Source organism: Myotis yumanensis, unplaced genomic scaffold (assembly GCF_028538775.1).
Source record: "Myotis yumanensis isolate MYYU_CA2020_CCGP unplaced genomic scaffold, mMyoYum1.0.hap1 SCAF_14, whole genome shotgun sequence".
Lineage (NCBI taxonomy): Eukaryota > Metazoa > Chordata > Mammalia > Chiroptera > Vespertilionidae > Myotis > Myotis yumanensis.
Window position 1 is genome coordinate 12,486,223 of NW_027223765.1, and position 20,456 is coordinate 12,506,678.

At 40.5% G+C, this 20,456-nt stretch overlaps 1 protein-coding gene across 2 annotated transcripts in view; it reads right to left on the bottom strand.

Moving 5' to 3' along the window:
- Positions 1-1,668: 1,668 nt before the first annotated feature.
- Positions 1,669-20,456, bottom strand: part of CNOT10 (CCR4-NOT transcription complex subunit 10) — a 52,553-nt gene continuing 33,765 nt past the window's right edge. The window contains exons 13-19 of one of the 2 annotated variants that reach the window (XM_070391816.1): positions 20,041-20,118; positions 9,190-9,303; positions 7,711-7,841; positions 7,194-7,229; positions 6,871-6,998; positions 3,480-3,555; positions 1,669-2,118 (exon numbers count right to left, since the gene is read on the bottom strand). In XM_070391816.1, the coding sequence (XP_070247917.1) occupies positions 1,967-2,118; positions 3,480-3,555; positions 6,871-6,998; positions 7,194-7,229; positions 7,711-7,841; positions 9,190-9,303; positions 20,041-20,118 (715 nt within the window). In that variant the 3' untranslated portion in view covers positions 1,669-1,966. Of the gene's footprint in view, positions 2,119-3,479; positions 3,556-6,870; positions 6,999-7,193; positions 7,230-7,710; positions 7,842-9,189; positions 9,304-20,040; positions 20,122-20,456 lie in introns of both variants that reach the window. The other variant, XM_070391815.1, reaches the window with a different exon arrangement.

Consider the following 20,456-nt stretch of genomic DNA (forward strand, 5'->3'; position numbering starts at 1 on the left):
CGGGGAAAGTTCTAATTTCTTGACATTTCTTCCAAGATTATCTTTGAGTATAATTACAGGCCTTTTCCCACTTCACACAACCCAGGGCCCGGTGGGGTCCTAGCCATTTTTGAGGTCTGTAGGCTCTCTCTCCAGAAGGTGCCCAGATTAAGCAACCCTGCGACCATCCTGCAGCAGAGGAGGGGTCCCACAGAGCTGGGGCTTGGAGAGTAGAGGCTGCATACCTGGACCAATGGCCAGGGCACTTTAAGGAAACTCCTTTAATCTCATCTGGAAAAGGCTTTGAGAGGCCCACGGAAATGAGGGCCTGTATTCTGGACCTACATGGAAAGAATCTGTTCTGTGTATAAAACTGTAATGTGACAGCCCTGGCCGGCTAGCTCAGTTGGTTAGAGTATAGTCCTGACATGTCAAGGTTGCGGGTTCCATCCCTGGTCAGGGCACATACAAGAATGAATCAATGAATGCATCAATAAGTGGAACAACAAATCCAAGTTTCTCTCACTCTCTCTCCCATCAGTTAAAAACAACAAAAACTCGCCCTAACCGGTTTGACTCAGTGGCTACAGCATCGGCCTGCAGACTCAAGGGTCCCAGGTTTGATTCCGGTCAAGGGCATGTACCTTGGTTGCAGGCACATCCCCAGTGGGGAGTGTGAAGGAGGCAGCTGATCGATGTTTCTCTCTCATCAATGTTTCTAACTCTCTATCCCTCTCCCTTCCTCTTTGTAAAAAATCAATAAAATATATTTAAAAAAAACACACACACAACAAAAACTGTAATCTGACAAAAGAGCAAGACCCATGTGCACATCCATCCCTGTGTCTGAGTCATTTGCAGGCAATGTCTAATACACCACAAATACTCACTTCTGTGATACAGCCCTAGGCTCTGTTGGATTTCAGCCAGTATCTAATTCAGATAAAGTTCTGGATAAATCTTGGGCTATGCAAACACTCCCCTTTCTAGCTGTGAAACCCAGGGACCTGCATGGAGCTAGCTAGTGTAATACACTGTTCCAAATCTGGGAACTGAGGAGATGCAGACAGCAAGAGATACTCCTAAATGACTAGGTTTGATGAATCTACCCATTTGATTTTAACTGGGAGGTCATCCATTTTTCTAAAGCAAGTCTGTATTACATTTGACTTTTTTTTTTCTACTTCAAGTTAGTATATTAACCCAATGCACAAATTTTGGCCACGTTGATCCTGCAACACGTACCTGTCTTCAGGAAAGGAGCTTGTACATTTTTGTCTGCATCTGCAAAGGGGTTAGCAACAAAGCTTGAACAACTTGCTAACAGACTCCAGAATCAGTGCCTCTGCCCAAGGGGATGGAGGTGACACGGGACCAGAGCCCTGAACCTTGTTGTGTTCACTTGTGATTTTTAGCAAATTGATTCCTATCAAATCAATAATCTCTTCTTTTGGCCAATTTAACTAGCCCTCTGGGTTTTATTCTGCATTGTTGGTCCTTTTATTCATAACTAGGCGTAAAACACATGAACTTCTCCTCCTCTATGCCTCTGGGTCAGCTTCTGGAAGGGCTACTCATCTACTGCTGAGGTGGTTCTCTCAATTTTACAAACTTTAACACTAAATAAATCTCAGATGCCAACATACTCTGAACAGTTGCAAGAAAGACAAAATCTGTTATATGAGGCTGTTCTGGTAAGACCATGATTTAATTACCTATGACACAGATACATTACATAATGGCTCCAAATTAATAGTCTAGCAAAGATTAAAGAAAAACAGATGAAAATTAATTTGTGAATCCTTAATTTTAAGTGAGCTTCCGGCAAAACAAAAAAATAGAATCAGGGGTTAGAATCGTTTCAAATTGTATGTCCAAAACTAGCACCCTTCACCATCTGTCTTTTATTCATTTTGCTGTGATACAACTAAAAAGGCCCATAAGTACTCCCCTGGGTCTCAGGTAACAGTTTGCCAAGAGCAAAATATCACTTTCTCTGTACAGTGAACGCTGGCATTTGGATGGGCTGGATCGGGTGGACGGGCTGGAACACTGGCTTCTTTCTCATTTCAGAGAGTGTTTTCACTGTAGGGAGCAGCTGATTCCTTTTGATGATCTGTAAGGCCAGCTGGGTATTACCTAAAAAACACTTCCCATTAAAAAAAAAAAGAGCATACAACAATACCACCACATCTAAAGCAAGCCACTGGAATCTGCGAGGGGGGTTAAAGATGTTCTGGAAGAGCAGGGGTCAGCCCCTCTGCTATCCTCTGGAATCACATAATGCCTCCGTCCCAGGCCCACAGGGATGTGTGTGACCTGGGCAATGGGATTTTTTTTAAGCTCCGCAGTGATGCTCAGGTATAGCTCAGGTTGAAAACTTGTCTACAGGCAGAATGCACAGAAGGGATCTAGACCAGGGGTGGGCAAACTTTTTGACTCGAGGGCCACAATGGGTTCTTAAACTGGACCGGAGGGCCGGAACAAAAGCATGGATGGAGTGTTTGTGTGAACTAATATAAATTCAAAGTAAACATCATTACATAAAAGGGTACGGTCTTTTTTTTTTTTTTTAGTTTTATTCATTTCAAACGGGCCGGATCCGGCCCGCGGGCCGTAGTTTGCCCACGGCTGATCTAGAACCATGCACTGACCCTAATCATGCCTTTCAGGAGGCCATGATTAGTGCCAGGCACTTAACGCCCCTTCTTTATAGCTGAAGGGGATTCCCATGATCCACAAGAAGGTCTGACTTTCAACTCTATTTCTGTCTCTTCTAATTTCTCCCATTCACATATCTTTTCTACTTCATGTTCTCTCCACAGCCTTTCTTGCAGGGAGCCATATCCTTGAGGTTATCTATACTGCAGAAGTGTAAGCGGTATTTAGGACTGTCTAAACCAGTGATGCAAACCTATGACACGCAAACTCATTTTTTTGGTTGATTTTTCTTTGTTAAATGGCATTTAAATATATAAACTAAATATCAAAAATATAAGTCTTTGTTTTACTATGGTTGCAAATATCAAAAAATTTCTATATGTGACACGGCACCAGAGTTAAGTTAGGGTTTTTCAAAATGCTGACACGCTGAGCTGAAAAGGTTCGCCATCACTGGTCTAAATAATTCTCAGCAAAAACCGTTTTACTGCAAAACTCATTAATGATATCTGTGTTCAAAGTACTCAGATGTACAACTCAGAGCCACTGGCATTCTGACTCATGATCTCAATTAGAGTCATTTGGCTGCCTAAGAGAAAGGTTAATTAGTAGGGATTAAATTATAATTAGTGTCAGAAGTTATGCTATTTCACATTTTCACAGATAAAAGGAAATACACTTAACTTGCAAGAAGGAAGAGTCTGCAAAATACCAAAAATTCCCTAGCTACATTTTTGTTTAGAAGACCCTGGTGGGTAATATTTTCAAGGAAGGCTACGTTCTAATTTCAAAGAGAAAAAAGCAAACCCCAGTAAGAAGAGGAGGAAAGCATTCCTTACCATTCTGCAGTTCAAGGTACACTGCTAGTAGGATGGCTTCAGGGGGTATCTCTTTAGGATGGATCATTGAAGCCGCCTGTGCTCAAAACAAAAAAGTCACCCTTGAAACCAGCAGCTTAAGATGCAAATGCCAAGTAATGCCAAAACAAACAAACAAATAAACAAACAAAAAGGATGTCAGCCTACCAATGACAAGTTAGCAAACTTATTGAAGCTCATTCCCACATGACCTCCCACTATAGTTCTGCTCTGATGGCTCTCAGATGCCTTTGTCTTGATCCCTACCAACGAAACCAGACATGTAATTTTTAGTTAAATATTTATTTTCCCTTGCCTAATCCATACGGTCTTCAGAGGGGAAAGCCTTTCTGCCCCCTTGGCTTTCACTTGTCTGGGTTCTTTTTTTTTTTTTATTGCTAAAAGTATTACAAAGGGTATTGCATATGTATGTCTGGGTTCTTCTATCTCCAGGCTATATTCAGTTTTGAGAGTTAGACCCTCCTGACTCCACTCACCAGCTTTCCACCACACATACACTGGCACTTAGAGTAAAATCTGCATGCTCATTCATCTTCCTACGTAACAGGTCAGGACTGTAACCTGCAAGTTCCCAATGTTAGCAACAGGAATTCAATCTTAAAAGCTGGCGATATAGGCCTGGCCGGTTTCTCAGTGGTTAGAGCACTGGCCCTTAGGCTGAAGGGTCTTGGATTCCATTCCAGGTAAAGGGCACATACCATGGAAGAAGGTTCAATCTCCCCTGCCCATCCCCCCTCAGGAGCTTGAAGGAGGCACGAACTGATGTGTCTCTCACATGTCCACGTTTCTCTCTCTCCCCCACCCTCTCTCTCCCCCTCTCCCTCCCTTCCACTCTCTCTAAAAACCAATGGAAGAAGTACCCATGGGTGAGGATTAAAAAAAAAGAAGGCCAGCGACACAGAAAATAGCATACCACTATGCCTATCATGTCTCCATTCTTAAGGACTAAACTACGATTTAGTCAAAATAATTTCTTTGCTCAAGCAAATGCTGTCCTTCCCCAGATCCAAGATCCATTACCAGCCAGCAGCTTCTCTGTGACCTGGTCCTTGGAAAAGGAAACCTGGACTGCTCTGGACAAAGGTGCTGAGGTTACAGGTTTATTTCCTCAGCCCTGGCCTCTCTGGGCTGCAGCCTTTCTGAAACTTACCACGGACTCATATCTCCCCATCCAGTTTCAGGTCCTCGTGCTCCCAGACTGCTTTGCTTCTTCCCTTACCCTAACCAGAAAGTGTACTTCTACAAATATTTACTGACCAGATAATAAACAAGCATGTAAATAACTGACAATCACACTAACCAATTTACCTAAATGCCAGGGAGAGAGGAAAGGGAATGTACTGTGAATACGGAGAGAAAAGGTGTTTCTTTTGATGGACAGCTTCCAGGCGAGGGAAGCCTGCCCTACTCCTTGCAGGGTCCATATGTGACAGGCAGAAAATGGGGAGAAATGGCATCGCAGGCCGAGGTGTGACTGCAGGAGCTGTCCTTAGGTCCAGACACTTGCTCAAGTTCAGTTCCTGGCAGCATTAGGAGAAACCTCGGACGAGTGGGGATTCCTGTCCAGAGCACAAGCTCCCGAGTTCCTCGGGAATGAAGCAGGGAGCTCTCTGTTCCTCCCACTACATTCTGAGGGGGAACAACTCTGTCCAGAAAAGGAGACTTTATATTTCCAGGCCCATCTTATATATATATTTTTTATTGGTTTCAGAGAGGAAGGGGGAGGGAGAGAGAGAGAAACACCAATGATGAGAGAGAATCCTGCACGCCCCCCACTGGGGATTGAGCCCGCAACCCGGGCGTGTGCCCTTGACTGGAATCGAACCTGGGGCCCTTCAGTCCGCAGGTCGATACTCTATCCACAGAGCCGAACCAGCCAGGCCAGGCCCATCTTTATACAGGCAAGCTCACCATTACAGCATTTTGTGAATATTAAATTCTCCATTTTCCCTTCAACTGACCACTAACATTGGTCATTTGTTATTCTTTGCATTGACCACAGTCTGCAGCTTTATCTATTATGAGACTTAATGGTGTTTTGCTTACTCACTGTTGAGAACGGTCAGGGGTGGGCAGGCAACCTCAGAAACATATACTCAGGAGCCCTTTCCAACCCTTCACATCACTGTTCTGCCCTCCCAGGCAGGGTGGGCCTCCCAATTAACAAAGGTCCAGCCACTGGATTAACCTAAAAACCCAGGGACCAAAACAAACCTCCGTCAGACCCCGAAGCAGGCCATGTGTGTCTCCCAGCGTGGCAGCCGCCATGGCCACCTGCTGCATGAGAACCTGAGCTGGACCGTACACGCTGTAACTTTAGATCAAAAGCCCTGTTTGCTGCTGTCATCGGGGTCCACCAGCACTTTCAGAGGGCTGTTAACCACCCTTGCCTTGCCACTGAGAACAGTGAAACATTGGAACTCATACCCATTTAACTCCTGTACTCAACTCCTAGATAACATCGAACGTGTTTCCCTGGATAGTCCATCACTTAGCTGTTCTGATTCTGGATCAGAGATGCTGACCAGATGCCACTAAGTTGACTAAGCATCACTCCTGGTTATTTTCTGCATGGTAAGCCCAACACTGCTGGACACACCAAGTGGCCTTCATGGGAAGGAATCTCCCAAAGCCACCATATCCCGAAAACAGGTTCAATTTCAGTTACTCTGACAACATCTGAGGATGTGGGCTCTCTCATGTGCTGCTGGTCAATATGTCACTTGGCACAAACTTTCCATATTAAAAACCTTAACATCTGTATACCCTTTGACTTTGTAATTCCCCTTTTTAAATAAGCCCTTATTTAGATGGTTTGCAATATATTTTTTTAAAATCCTCACCTGAGGATATGTCTTTATTGATTTGAGAGAGAGAGAGGGAGGAAAAAGGAAGGAGAGAGGAGAGAGGAGAGAGGAGAGAGGGAGAGAGAGAGAGAGAGAGAGAAATGTTGATGTGAGAGAGAAACATTGCCCTGATCAGGGATCAAACCCGCAACCTTGGGTATGTGCCTTGACCAGGATGACCCTTCCATGCACGGCCCAACACTCCAACCTAATAAGCCATACTGGCCAGAGCTGGTTTCCAATCTTTTGAAATTTAAATTATTAAAATCATCAGAAAAAAACTCTCCATTAAGTGCCTAGGTCCATTTCCTTTCTTTCCTAATCAAGTTCTAAGTTCATTTCAATACTGTTCAGTTGTTTACCTTGCACGAATATCTCTAAGCTTGGAAAATAATATTCCAATGTTTAACCAACTCCCCAGGAGCCTCAAACAAAACAACAAAGCCCACACTCCACACCTTTGCTGGCTGCTTTACAAGAAGCCTGCACAGCCCTCTCTGCCTCACCTGGTGCAGACACTTGCGGGCTTTGTCATACTCGCTCCTCAGGCAGTAGGCGCTGCCAAGGTTAAACAGCATCACGGTCCTGGCAGAGTTGACGGAACTGGGGTAGCACTGAGGGGCCCGCTTCCCAGCTGGGGAAAAAGCACAGACACTGGTGAAGAGGTCAGGCCAAGGGCCTGGGAGCAACCCAATCCACTGCCCAAGAGCCGCTCCAAACAAAGCACAGCTCTGCCCCTAAGACTGACAAATGAAGGACAGGAGGCTGGAGTCTAAATCTTTGGGATGCAGGCCAGGCTACTTAAGTATTTACAAAACTTCTCACTTACAGGATTCCATTGCTTCATTTTCTCCTTTGTCTGATCCTGCAAAGACATGAAAATAAATCTCAGGAAGCAGGACAACAGAGTATATATCCTAAGAACCTAATTTTCTTTATGAAATGAAAATCCAAGGTCCCAGCAATTGTTATTTACTTCTCTTGTAGTAGAGGTTCTATTAAAAGACACCAAAACTAGACCACCACCTACCACCCCGTGCCTGAGAAATAACCTTAAATCAAGTGGATGCCAGTCTCACTCCTTCAAAAAAACTTAGCCATGATTCAAAAACGATAGATCTAACACTATCAGCCTTTTAAAAGTAAGAATTTAGACCACATGATAACCAACTCCTAGGTCTACTTAACAAACAATTACTTCAAAGGCAGTACAGCTAAAAATGTAGATAGCCACCTAAAACTTCCTTCCATTTACAACTGTGCCCTTAAATTTCCACACATCCTGAGTTACAACAGGAAGGAAGTGGAAATGGTGACCACTTCTGATCAAATGTGTCCTCATTAACCTTGGTCCTGCTCATTTGAAGAGATCCCTAAGGAGACATCAGTGACATTCTCCGGGTTCAAGTGAGTAATGGCATCAGATATTCTGTCCAGAGAGATGAGGGCTTCTGCAGCATATAAATGACCCAAAAACCTAAAGTTAAAAAGAAGAAAAACAAAAAAACGGATTTCAAACTGAAAAGGAGATCACCACAAAAATACCCAATGTATAAGAGTTGGTATATGTTACATATATTCAAGTCCTGGAACTGATATCTAAGTTTATAAATGGATAATTAAGGGTCACTTAAATGGTATCTCTTTAAAACAATCTTAAAATATACAATAATTGCTCTGGCTGGTGTAGCTCACTTGGTTGGGTGTCATCCCATGAACTGAAGGTGGCAGGTTTGATTCCTTGTCAGGGAATGTGCCGGGGTTGCGGGCTCCAACCCCGTTTGGGGACGTGCAGGAGGCAGCTGATCAATGTTTCTCTCTCTCCCTAAAAAACAATTTAAAAAAATCTTTTTAAATATACAATAATTTTTATATTAACTAAGTAGGGACAAATTACACATATCAATTAAGAAAGCTCAAAATTGGCAAATTTATGCTATTCTATATTTATACAGAAAATAACATTAACATAAGAAGGTAACGAGGCTCTAAAATGAGAGGCAAGTCCAAGGAGGAATGCCCATTGAGTGAAGATTCAGAACCAGATTGCTCCAGTCTCTGCTGCCAGAAAAGCCAAAACACACCAGAGCACCAGACCAGACTGAGACCAGATTTCAGTTGCATCGACTCTACTTCCATTCTAAAGGTTTCTGCTTTTCTGATCATCTATTTTATGCCCACTGATGCCAGAGCAGATGCACATCCTCCTGGCTTACCATAGCCGCTTCTTCCAGTCTCTTACCTTGAGCCATTTTCCCCACGATGCCCTGATTGATTTTTCAAAATGAAAACACGCTTAGACATATTACACCTTTGCTCAAAATCTTAATAATTTTTTTCTACACGAGAACAAAACAGACAAAGCTAAACTTTTATAGATTTAAAGCTTCCACAGTTTGGTCCCCCTGTCGTTCATCTGGTCAATATTCTTACTCCCCCCAAAGATTCCCCTTTTCCTACCAAACAGTGTCTGGGCAGAGCACGCCCACTGCTCCCGGGTGGCCTTGCCTTCCTGGGCTCAAAGCTGGACCTCAACTCCATAACCCATTACCTAACTCCGCCTTTAAAAGGGCCAGCTCAGGTCTCACCTCCTCTAGCTAGCCTGCCCCAACTGGGGTTGGGGGTGGAGGGGAGGGGAGGGAGGAAGGGACATGCAACAAGTGAAAAAATTTCACTATTAAACATGAAATATATACCAGTTGCTTTCTCTTAATAATATATATTCATTCCAATGGGGGAGTAAAAAAAAAGCAATATGCACCACAAACTAACTGAAAACCTCCCAACAAAACAAAGCAGGAACACACAGGGCAAGTCACACTTACTTAAGAGATCCTGACAGCTTGGGCTGCTGAAGAAGTTTATCTGCGTGATTCAAAGCCATAAGGTTATCACCCAAAGCCAGAGCCACGTATGCACTACAGGCCAGGATGGAGCATCTGCAACATAAAAGGGGAGGGCTGAAAACCCGAGTTACAAAACTGACGATGGTTACATCTGCTAGATAGGAAAGAACGCCCTAGTTATGACTGTGACAATCTGGACACCAGGAAAGCAGAGAGGAAGCCACAATAGTAATGGAAAATGCTTAGAATGGTGTATCAAACTTCGGTCTGAAGCACAGTATAGCTATTTCCCTAAATAAATCATCTTTGGCTTCCATCCAACTGACCCCCATCTCCAACAAGTTAACCAAATAGAGTTACGATATATATATATTTAGCCTGTAAAAAAATACTGTAGTTAATGGCTTATTGAGAACTTATTTCTATAGAACATTTCTTTTAACATCCTAGAAATAAAGCTATAGAAGATGTTATTCTTCCTATATTTGAGATTTTGCTAAGAAACACAGTCCACTTACAAAAACCCATTAACTTAGCTACTGTAAAAGGTCCTTCTCTGAGCCTATTAAGTAGTCATAGTTCTTGCTAAGCAAGAACAGAAAAAGTAACTAAAATAATTTCAGTTACACAGATACTATTATCCTAAATGAATATTCAAGGAAAAAAAAAAACCCAGGCTGAATAAATACATGTGAGAATAAAAAAATTAAGTTACACTTAATTTTGCTAAGTTGGGCGGGAAACCCACATTTCTGTTTGGTTTTCTACTTAACGTGTGGCTCATTTAAAACAGCTCTAGCTGAAGACTTGACACTAATAGATCACTCGAATGTTAAACAACCGTTCCACAAAGCAATCTTAAAATAAACCCTTGTCAAGTAGAAATGAAGTCTGAATGGCCGGACGCAAATGACCTGACTCAGATACAGGGTTTTGAGTTATGTTTACAAATTACAATACATATGTATATCATTAAGTGCATTTGGGTTGTAATTTCAGTCTAAGGAAGGACGTAACAGTATCACCGCTGAGTTTTCTAACACTCTGAAATCCTCTGACTAGAAATGGCCCTTTTTAGTAAAAGCCCAGCTGGGCCAGTTGGAGAGTACGCTGCTGTTTCCTCTCACTGGCTCACTCCTGGCTGCCGGAACCTCAGAAAATTATCTACTAAAGGAAAAGGAGCCCCCTCAACTTTGAACAACACAGAAGAGTAGACAGGTCCCAGAGAAGGCAAAAGTAAATTGAGATCTATGGCCTTAGGCTGCAATGGTAGGACTAAAAGACTGCCTAATGCGGTTCCTTGTTTTACCAATGGAGAAACTGAGATTCAAAGTAATTAAATAGACTGTTCTCTAGCTCAGAGGGTGTGACTGAGTCAGGCTAACAAGTCAACACTGTGGACTCCCAACTCACTGCTCTCCCCAACCTGTTCTCACTGCTCCTCTATCAAGTCCCAGGACTGCCCTAAAAATAAAGTAGAAAGATAAGATTACATTATGATTTGTCTATGCACCTATTAACTTTGCATATATCTGTACCTGCTGTCTTTTTAAAAAGGAAGAGAACAATTTAACCCAGATATTACAAGTTTAAGTATTGTTACTGAGCACGTAATTGAAAATCTGAGAATTTAAGAGCAGGCAAGTAGTGCCGCTTCCTGAGGGGTTTCCCTAACTAACCTACTGTCAATATCCCTCTATCTCCAAGAGCTGTCCTCACCAGCAAGACCACCCCATGCCTAGGGCCCTGGGGGATCCTCTTCCTGACAGAAGACTCACAGGCCCAAAGGAGGGAGGCAGTGGCTACTTATCTCCCTTTTTCAGAAGCACTGCAGTGGTTAGCTACCGTGTAGGGAGATTAGGGAAATTTAATTTCCTCTGTTGGCTTACTTGTACGTTTTATTTTACAGCTAGTGGCCCGATGCATGAAATTCATGCACATTAAAAGGGAATTAATTAGAGGAAATATTTTAATATTGCTATTTGCCCTTTCTCTATAATAGAAGTGTCTGGCCAGCCCCACCCCTATTGGGTGACACCAAGACCCACCTCCGCAGCTCTGTGCACACACAGCCCCGCCCACCCCCACCCGCTCAGCACGCAACCTCCTGGTAATGGATTGTGACAGCATGAGGGCATCACAGTGTGACGACCATTTACATATTAGCTCTTTATTATATAGGCTGGTGATGAACATTTAGTTATCAGCAATGTATGCATCGCTTTTGAAGAAGGAAGACTTTGAAAGCCCTGGGTCAGGTGTTCCAGAGGCCTAAGAAGATCAACTCAGGGCCTACATGAATGAGAGTCACAGAGCTGAACACCCATTTTCATTGGTGACTTTGCCAAAGATGGGGACAAAACATAAGCTCCTGAAAAGCAGAAGCCCACATCTTTTCCCTCCACAAAGACAAGAGGAATTGCTCACCACCTGCGGTAGGTGTTTACAAGATATTCACTGAAGACCACTGCTTCAATGTTTTCAGTTTACTTCTCAGGCACCCAGAGCCACGTCTGTCCTGTTGTAGGTCACCCTGCTGACCAAGCCGATCCTTCCTGGCTGCCACAGTCAGGGGAGCCACGGAGAGTGCCCTGGGTCCCAGAGGCCAGGACGGCCTCTCCTCAGGCGGCTCGCTGGGAAAAGTCTGCCCAGGCCTCTCCCGACAGTAGGGGGCTATTACTGCTCCAGCCCACTGTCAAGCCCACTTTGGGTCCAGAAATCAGTCATGTAAGATTTGCAGCAAGGATTCTGTTTCCCAGGAAGTCCAAACGATAATAACATACAAGGTAAGTCTGTTAACTTCTGCCCCTTTCCCCATAAGATACCATTATCAAATCACAACGGGGTAAAAGATTCTAATAATAAAACAAGCTTTCTAGGAAAAAAAACACACAAATATATGAATGCAAAACTTGAAGGCTGGCTTTCTGATAAAAAAAAACATTAGGATTAAGCAAGTTCCACCGCATGAAACGCAAAGTAACATGTATGCCCCTCTTCTCTTAGTGTCTTACAATGGCCCCAACTCACCTCCTCACCCTCTCACTCATCCTCCTTTTCCTCTGAGAAAACAGTCCTATACTCTTCTGCACCATTCTCACAGACCGGGAACCCTGGAAATGTGCACGGCTTTATCTACTAAGCCCCTGGAGAACACACTTTACTTTTGATAGTTGCTACTTAAAATATTGACACTCCCTACTCCCTGCCCCCCTGTTTCCTCGAGTCACTGTCCAATCTGCTTACCAACCCCTCAGTGGATCTGACAGTTCAGCAGACTGGAAGGACTATACCTCAAGGGAAGAGACACACTAGCTTCTGCCCGCTGGGGAGGATCTCACACAATCCCACTCTCTCCTCCACACACTGGAGAGCTGGCTCTAGGTCCACAGACCGCCAACCCTTGGAAAAGAAAAAGATGAAGAAAGGAAAGAAAAAGGAAAAAAACTCCTTTTCTTAAAGCACCAAATTACAGCAACAAGCTATACAAGATTGGGCATTAAAATCTGTCAAGCCATATATCTCGTGAATTAAATATATCTAAAGCAAGTATCTGAAGTAGTTTAACCTTTATTAAAGAGAGATTAGAATGGGGGGAAATTCAGGAAGTCACCATTTGTCAAAGGAAAATAAATTCACAAAGTGATCTCATAGCAAACATTGTTTGAAAACTTGACTGCAAAAATCCAGTAAGAGAAATTCTTCCAAAAAACTGAATATAGTATTGAATTTTAAAATGTAAAAAAAACAAAAAAAAAAAACTCAAGCTGTTTCCATTTATCTGTAACCATCTAGAAAATGGTAAACCTGCCAACTTTCAACTCTTAAGAAAATTCAAAAGTTAAATTAAGTAAGTTTTTCACTTCATATCTTCTGTAATCATTTTGCTTTCCAATAATAGTTCTATGCAAAAAAAAAAAAAAAAAATTAAAAAATCTTACTGACAAACACACCCACATCCAAAACAAATAGAAGCCCAGTATAAAGAAGCTGAAAAAGTTTTTCGTTTTAACCAAATCTAGCACATTGGAGAACCCAGTCCACCCCAGGCGGCAAATAAAATGCATAAAGTCAGAGATTTTAACGTGGACCTTATGATCACCCAACTCAATTTACTTATTGGACAGAAGAGAATAGTAAAGCCCAGAGGGAGTAAATGATTTGTCCGATGTCAGCAGAGGCCTGGGGGGTTTCCACAGAGCGGCAGACCACTGAAGAATTATTCTAACCCTGGCCTGTGAGGAATCTCATCACCAGTTCATCTAAATGAAATCTGGGACGCACATGTGAATCATACCAATCTGAGCACAAACTGCTGATAACACAAACAAAATGTCATACCTAAAAAAAAAAAAAAAAAAAAAGTTATACCTGCAGGCAGGTTTCTTTGGTAAGTTTATTAGATGGACAAGCTTTAGTAGGACCATACTCAGTTACAAGACTGAAATGGGGGAGATTCAAAAGATTATTAGCCATAATCCTGTTTTAGGTATGTCTCGTGAGGTACAATAGAACCACTAGGCTAAAACCAAAAGAAATGTGATTCCTTAAGTACACTAAAACTGCCCATGATATTTATGTTATTAACCATTTGTTTGATTCATTTCCTTTTATAAACATTGGGCCATGGGAGGTCCCTTTTCACTGAATGGGAAATAAAGAAGGTTCCACGATTTGTGTTTATGAAATAACTTAACTAGGCTTAATTAAATTTGGTCTGAACATTTCCTTTTATCTATTTTTAAGCCTCTTATTTTTAAAAAGACAAATTGAAACTTCGTTTTTATTTTGTATGCTTTGATTTCAATTTCTCACAGACATTTCCCACATTAGTCTCAACATTATTTCCTACCCTTTTCCAATTCTATTATACTATTTTCCAGGTTCTAGAGCAGCCTCCATTAACTTCTAGAAATTAAAATTTCAGCTAGTATCACAATCTCAGAATGAACAACAAAATATCCTCTAATATGCTACATGGAAACTCAGTACATACTTATGACAGTTATTAAACCACTATGCAAACATGAAATGTTAATGTGACTAATTTTCTGAACTTATTATTAATAAAATATCAGTATGCAAAAGAATTAAGTTGAGCCCTTATCTCATACCATATCTAAAAATTAACCCAAAATGGATCAAAGACCTAAATATAAGTGCTTATAAACCATAAAACTCTTAGAAGAAAACATAGTGGTAAGCCCATGATCTTGGATTTGGTAAAGAATTCTTAGATATGACATGAATAGTACAAACAAATAAAGAAAAATATAAACAACTTCATCAAAATGAGAAATTTCTGTGATTCAAGGGATATCTTCAAAAAAGTCTAAAGACAATACAGAAAATGGGCAAGGGTATTTGCAAAGAATATGCCTGATAAGGATCTTGTATCTGGAATATATAAAGATCTCTTACAACTCAATAACAAAAGATAAATAACCCAAGTGAAAAATAGGCAAAGAATCTGAATAAACATTTCTCTAAGGAAGATATACAAATGCCCAATGCACACACAAAAAGGTGCTACACATAATTAGTCTTCAAGGAAATGCAAATCAAATAAGGAGATACTACTTCACACTTTCTACAATGTATAATCAAGTACTGGTGAGGATATGAAGAAACTGGAGCCCTTAAATAGGGCTGGTGCAGCCACTTTTAAGAAGTCTGGCAGTTCCTCAAATGATTAAACAGAATTATCACTATGACCCAGCAATTCTACTTCTAGGTATACACCTAAGAAAAATAACATGTCTACCCAAAAACATGTACACAAGTGTTTATAGCAGCATTGTTCATAATAGCCTAAAGATGGAAACAATCCAACTGTCCATCAATGAATGAAATAATAAACAAAATATGGTATGTTTATATAACGAATATATTTGGCAATAAAAAGGAATAAAATACGATACATGCTACAACTTGGATGAACCTTGAAAACATTATCCTAAGTGAAAGAAGCCAGTCATAAAAGCCCATATATTATATGATTCCATTCACATAAAAATTTAAAAAGGAAAAATCTATAGGAAAGTAGATTAATGGGACTGAGGACTGGGGCAAAAGGTGATAGCTAAAAGGTACAGGGTTTATTTTTAAGGTGATGAAATGTTCTAAAATTGACTGGTGATGGCTGCACATACCTGTGAATACACTAAAGACCATAGATTGCACACTTTAAATGGATTAATTATATGGTGTGAATTATCCTATATAATAAAAGGCTAATATGCAAATAGACTAAAACAACTGAACAACCAGTCGCTATGATGTGTGCTGACCACCAGGAGGTGTGTGGGGAACATGGCAGGCATTGGCCACGGCAGGATGGTGGAGCAGGTGAGTGGGGGCGCCAGACCAAGGTGGGGTGCCGGTCACTGTCATCAGGGTGAGACTCTGGTGGTTACTGAAAATTCTTTGCTACCATGCGCTGCGGTCCCACCTGGGGCTGTGCCTGCTGCCGGCACCGGCCCCGCTCGCATCCACTGCCACCACTGGAGCCGCTGCTTGCCCGAGGGCTTCATCACCTCCCCCTGCTCCTGAGGGGCGATCGGGGCAGCAGCCGCCACTTGTACCTGCTGCTGGCGCTGGCCCCTATCACTCCGCACTGTCGGCAGGTGCAAGTGGGGCTGGCACCATCAGCACATGGGAGTGGCGGCAATGGGAGTGGAGGCAGCGGGAGGGAGTGGGGCTGCATGCAGACAGGGGACCGGGGGCTGTGGCGAGAGGGGCTGGGCTGGGGCGTGCAGGATGGGCCGAAACCGCCCCTGTGCCCTTGTTATATAATCAATAAGTGCATAAGAAAATCATTATCTCCAAATGCATGTGGTAGCATTAATAATTAAACCAAAACATATGGCCCAAATATCAATCCTGTGCAAGCTTCTACATTCTAGGATTCATTTGGACACTAAGCCTTTTAAAGACAAAAATATTTCTGAAGAGATATTCAGCTAAAATTTGTGGCATGTGAGAAAACTGACATAGCAACAATATTATACATTTATAGAAAACATATATCAACAATACAAACATTTCAAACCCAGCTCAAAAACCTTGGAGCAGCACTCTCAGTAGAAATATAACTGGAGCCACAAGTGTAATTTAAAAATTTCTAGTCAGCACATTTTTAAAAAGTAGAAAGAAACAGGCAAATTTTAATTAATTGTATATATTTTAATTAATCCAATATACAATCAATACCAGAATTACTGCGATAATAAATTCTGAAATCTGCATATCACCTATTGAAACAGCACACCTTGTTAACAGCCACATTTCATGTGGTCAATAGCCACATGTGATGAGTGGATCTGTACTGAATACTTTAGCCTTGGAATCTAAGAAATATGTTAAATACAAGTAGAGGAATTTTTTTTTTTTTTTGGTTAAGAAACCAAGTTTTTGCCAGCACCGGTTTGGCTCAGTGGATTGAGCGTCAGCCTGTGGACTGAAGGGTCCCAGGTTCGATTCCAGTCAAGGGCATGTACCTAGGTTTCGGGCACATCCCCAGTGGGACATGTGCAGGAGGCAGCTGATTGATGTTTCTCTCTCATCGATGTTTCTCACTCTCTATCCCTCTCCCTTCCTCTCTGTAAAAAATCAATAAAATATATTAAAAAAAAAAAAAAAAAGAAACCAAGTTTTCCATGTCATGGCACTTCATAAATGATGTGTAAAGGAAATTGACTTTTTATTGGTTAAATTATATTTCCTGAAAGAATATATTTAGATGTATATTAATTTTCTAAAAACCTTAAAAATTTTAAGTGAGGTATAATTTACATACATTAAAATACACCATTTTTGCCCTAGCTGGTTTGGCTCAATGGATAAAGTGTGTCGGCCTGCGGACTGAAGGGTCCCAAGTTTGATTCCGGTCAAGGGCACATGCCTGGGTTGTGGGCTTGATCCTCAGTAGGGGGCGTACAGGAGGCAACCAATCAATGATTCTCTCTCATCACTGATGTTTCTATCTCCCTCTCCCTCCTTCTCTGAAATCAATAAAAATATATTTTAAAAAATACACCATTTTAAGTGTACGGCTTGATGAGGTTGAATATACACATACACACATATATATTAGCATACAGAACGTTTCTGTCATCCCAGAATGATTCCTTCTAGTCAATTTTCCAACCACTAATTTCTATCAATATAAATTATTTTGTATAGTTTTGTCCATCATATAAATGGTACAAATGGAACTATATAATATGTACCTTATACTAAGTAAAAAAAAACCCCACAAATATTTGAGATTCAAATCATGTTAACTTGGGCATCAGTAATTTCTTCCTTTTTTTATATAGCTGAGAGTACTCCAATAGATAGAATAAATCACACATTTAGTTATCCATTCTCTTATGAATGGATAGCTGGGTTATTTTCTAGTTTTTGTATATCATGAGTAAAGCTGCTATAAAATCCTTGTGTGGACAAGTTTTCATTTCTCTTGTCTAAATATCTAGAAATAGAATCATCTTTTATTTTAAAAACTTAAAATCAGAGCATTTGTTTAATTCAAGGCTGAACTATGCGTTTTCCTAACTGAATGAAACTGATGCACACACACACATCTTTCTTGATCCATTATATCAGTACCTCTAAGTTCATCTGAGCCTCACAATTAAACTATTTAATTTCGCAGACATTTCCCTGATTTGGGGGCAAATTTCTGTTTTAATTGTGAAACTACTTTTCTGAAACCTACCTTGATTTTATAGTATGGAATCTCTCAACTAATTCAGGTGTCATATGCCTTCTGAAAGCATACTTGTAACCTGGTTAGAATGAGTACTTTTTGGAGCCATCTTCCTTTACGTACAAATGAAAAACAACAAAACAAAACAAAACCAAAAAAATGGAAAATACTCAAAATGCTGTGAACCCATACCGTAAGAAGTGGTCATCAGAACAGTCATGATAATTTACTGCTTATTAGTTATGCTGGAAACAGGAAATGAGGTTTTGCATTGGTGTCTTGGGTATTATAGAGCACAAAGGGGTCAAATATAATAGTCCATAAAAACTAAACTATTCAATAGTCACACACATTTCCAATCACATATAAGAATTCAGGACAGAAATAGATGAAATCTCTAAGGATTCACGATCCTAACAGAACCAACATGCTCCTTCCCTCTATAGAAGACAGCTGGCTCCTGCCACAGAACTGCTCTTGATCATACCCAACTGCATTGTGAGCTTTTATAGCCTTAAAAATTACGACACTAATCTTTCACGACTCTTTCCCTGCACCATTTGTCTCCACATTACCATGACTACTGTCTTGCATAGCAGTCCTTTTTATAAATTTACCCTAAGGCTCCTTCCATCTTGTCCCATTTCCTTTCTCCCATCTGCTCCATAAGAAAGAAAGGTTAATATAAACCGAACCCATCTTCGCCTCACTTTAATGACGATGAAACTCCCTATGGAAATCCTTCACCCCTTTCCACAAAAATAGGGAAGTAATTTTAATTTTCCCTGAAAATCACCAATCCTCCTGCTAGGTAAGGCAGGGAAAGCAAAGAATGATGCCATGAGAAGTACAAAGCTCTTTGAGAAGTAGGCCACCCTGCACATACCCTTTTCTTTAATGCCATTTTCAGAATATAAAGTAAATTTATACCATTCTGCAGCTGTTCAATCACTATGGGATAATATACTTCTTAAGTTGCATGCAAAAATTAAGAATCCTAAAATGAGCATTCATTCAAATAAATCTGTAGAAATTAAATCAAGTTTCAAAATGGTTTCAAATACCTTCTTCTTTAAGATGTCCCCTATAGATTGTGTAAAATGATATTCACTGAAGCACTATTTATAATAGCAAAGGCTGAAACATTATAAGTAGCCAAATATAAAGGAATGTTAAATAAATTGTGATATCATATAATGCAACGTTATGCACCCATTAGAAAGAATGAAACAGAGATTTGTACTAATAGCAAACAATAAGATACACATAAAGTCAAATGGGAAAAGTAAGGTATAGAGAAGTATGGACACTATGCAATTGCTAGTATAAAAACCCCACCATATATACATATGCTGGAATTGACAAATACATAACCTACCCAAACTGATACAGAAATAGAAAATGTGAATAAAACTCTTCTATTAAAGAATTTGAATTCATTTAAAAAATTCACCACAGAGAAAACCCTAGGCCAGATGGTTCCACTGGTGAATTCTAGCAAACATCTGAGAAGAAATATCTATCATACATAAACTCTTTCAGAAAACAGGTGGGAAGATGCACTTCCCAATTCTTTTATATGTTCAGCATAACCCTGAAACCAAAACCTGACCAAAGACATTACAAAAAAAGCGTGAACCAATCTTCCTTGTGAACATAGAAGCAAATATTCCTAACAAAATATTAACAAACTGAATCCAACAATTTACAAAAAGGGCAATATATTCTGATTAATAGTGTTTGTCACGAGACTAAAGGTTAGCTTAACATCTGACATTCAATCAATGTAATTCATAATCTTAAAAAGGATAAGAGAGATTAAAAACAATGTGCTTGCCCTAACCAGTTTGGCTCAGTGGATAGAGCGTCAGCCTGCGGACTGAAAAGTCCCAGGTTCGATTCCGGTCAAGGGCATGTACCTTGGTTGCGGGCACATCTCCAGTAGGAGGTGTGCAGGAGGCAGCTCATCGATGTTTCTCTCTTATTGATGTTTCTAACTGTCTCTCTCCCTTCCTCTCTGTAAAAAAATCAATAAAATATATTAAAAAAAATTAAAAACAACAACAACAATGTGCTCATTTTAATAAATGCAATACTCATTTTGTTTGGATACTCACTTTAAGTTTTCTAATTCCTGTTTTCTTAATGGAGAAGAAGGTGGAGCTGGAATGAATTTATCTCCTTCATGACTTTTACTGCTAAAATAAAGAAGGACTCTTAATTATGAAGAGCAATAAATAAAAAATTAAATGTAAAATTTTGTTTTCCATGCATTTTTTTGTAATGAAAGTACAAAAGAGGCAAAACAATGAAATATGCTTATAAGTTGGTACCATTGATGTGTTAAAGCTATATTGCTTATTAGTTTCTTTCCCCCAGCACACAATACTGCTTTAAAAACCTCTAATTCAAAACATTATCTCCACCATACAAAAAAACCCACTTCAAGATTTTCACACATTTCTCATTCTTCTGATGATCTTTTATCAACTATGGTAAAACATAACCCCTTCATGGAGAGAGAAAAAAAAAC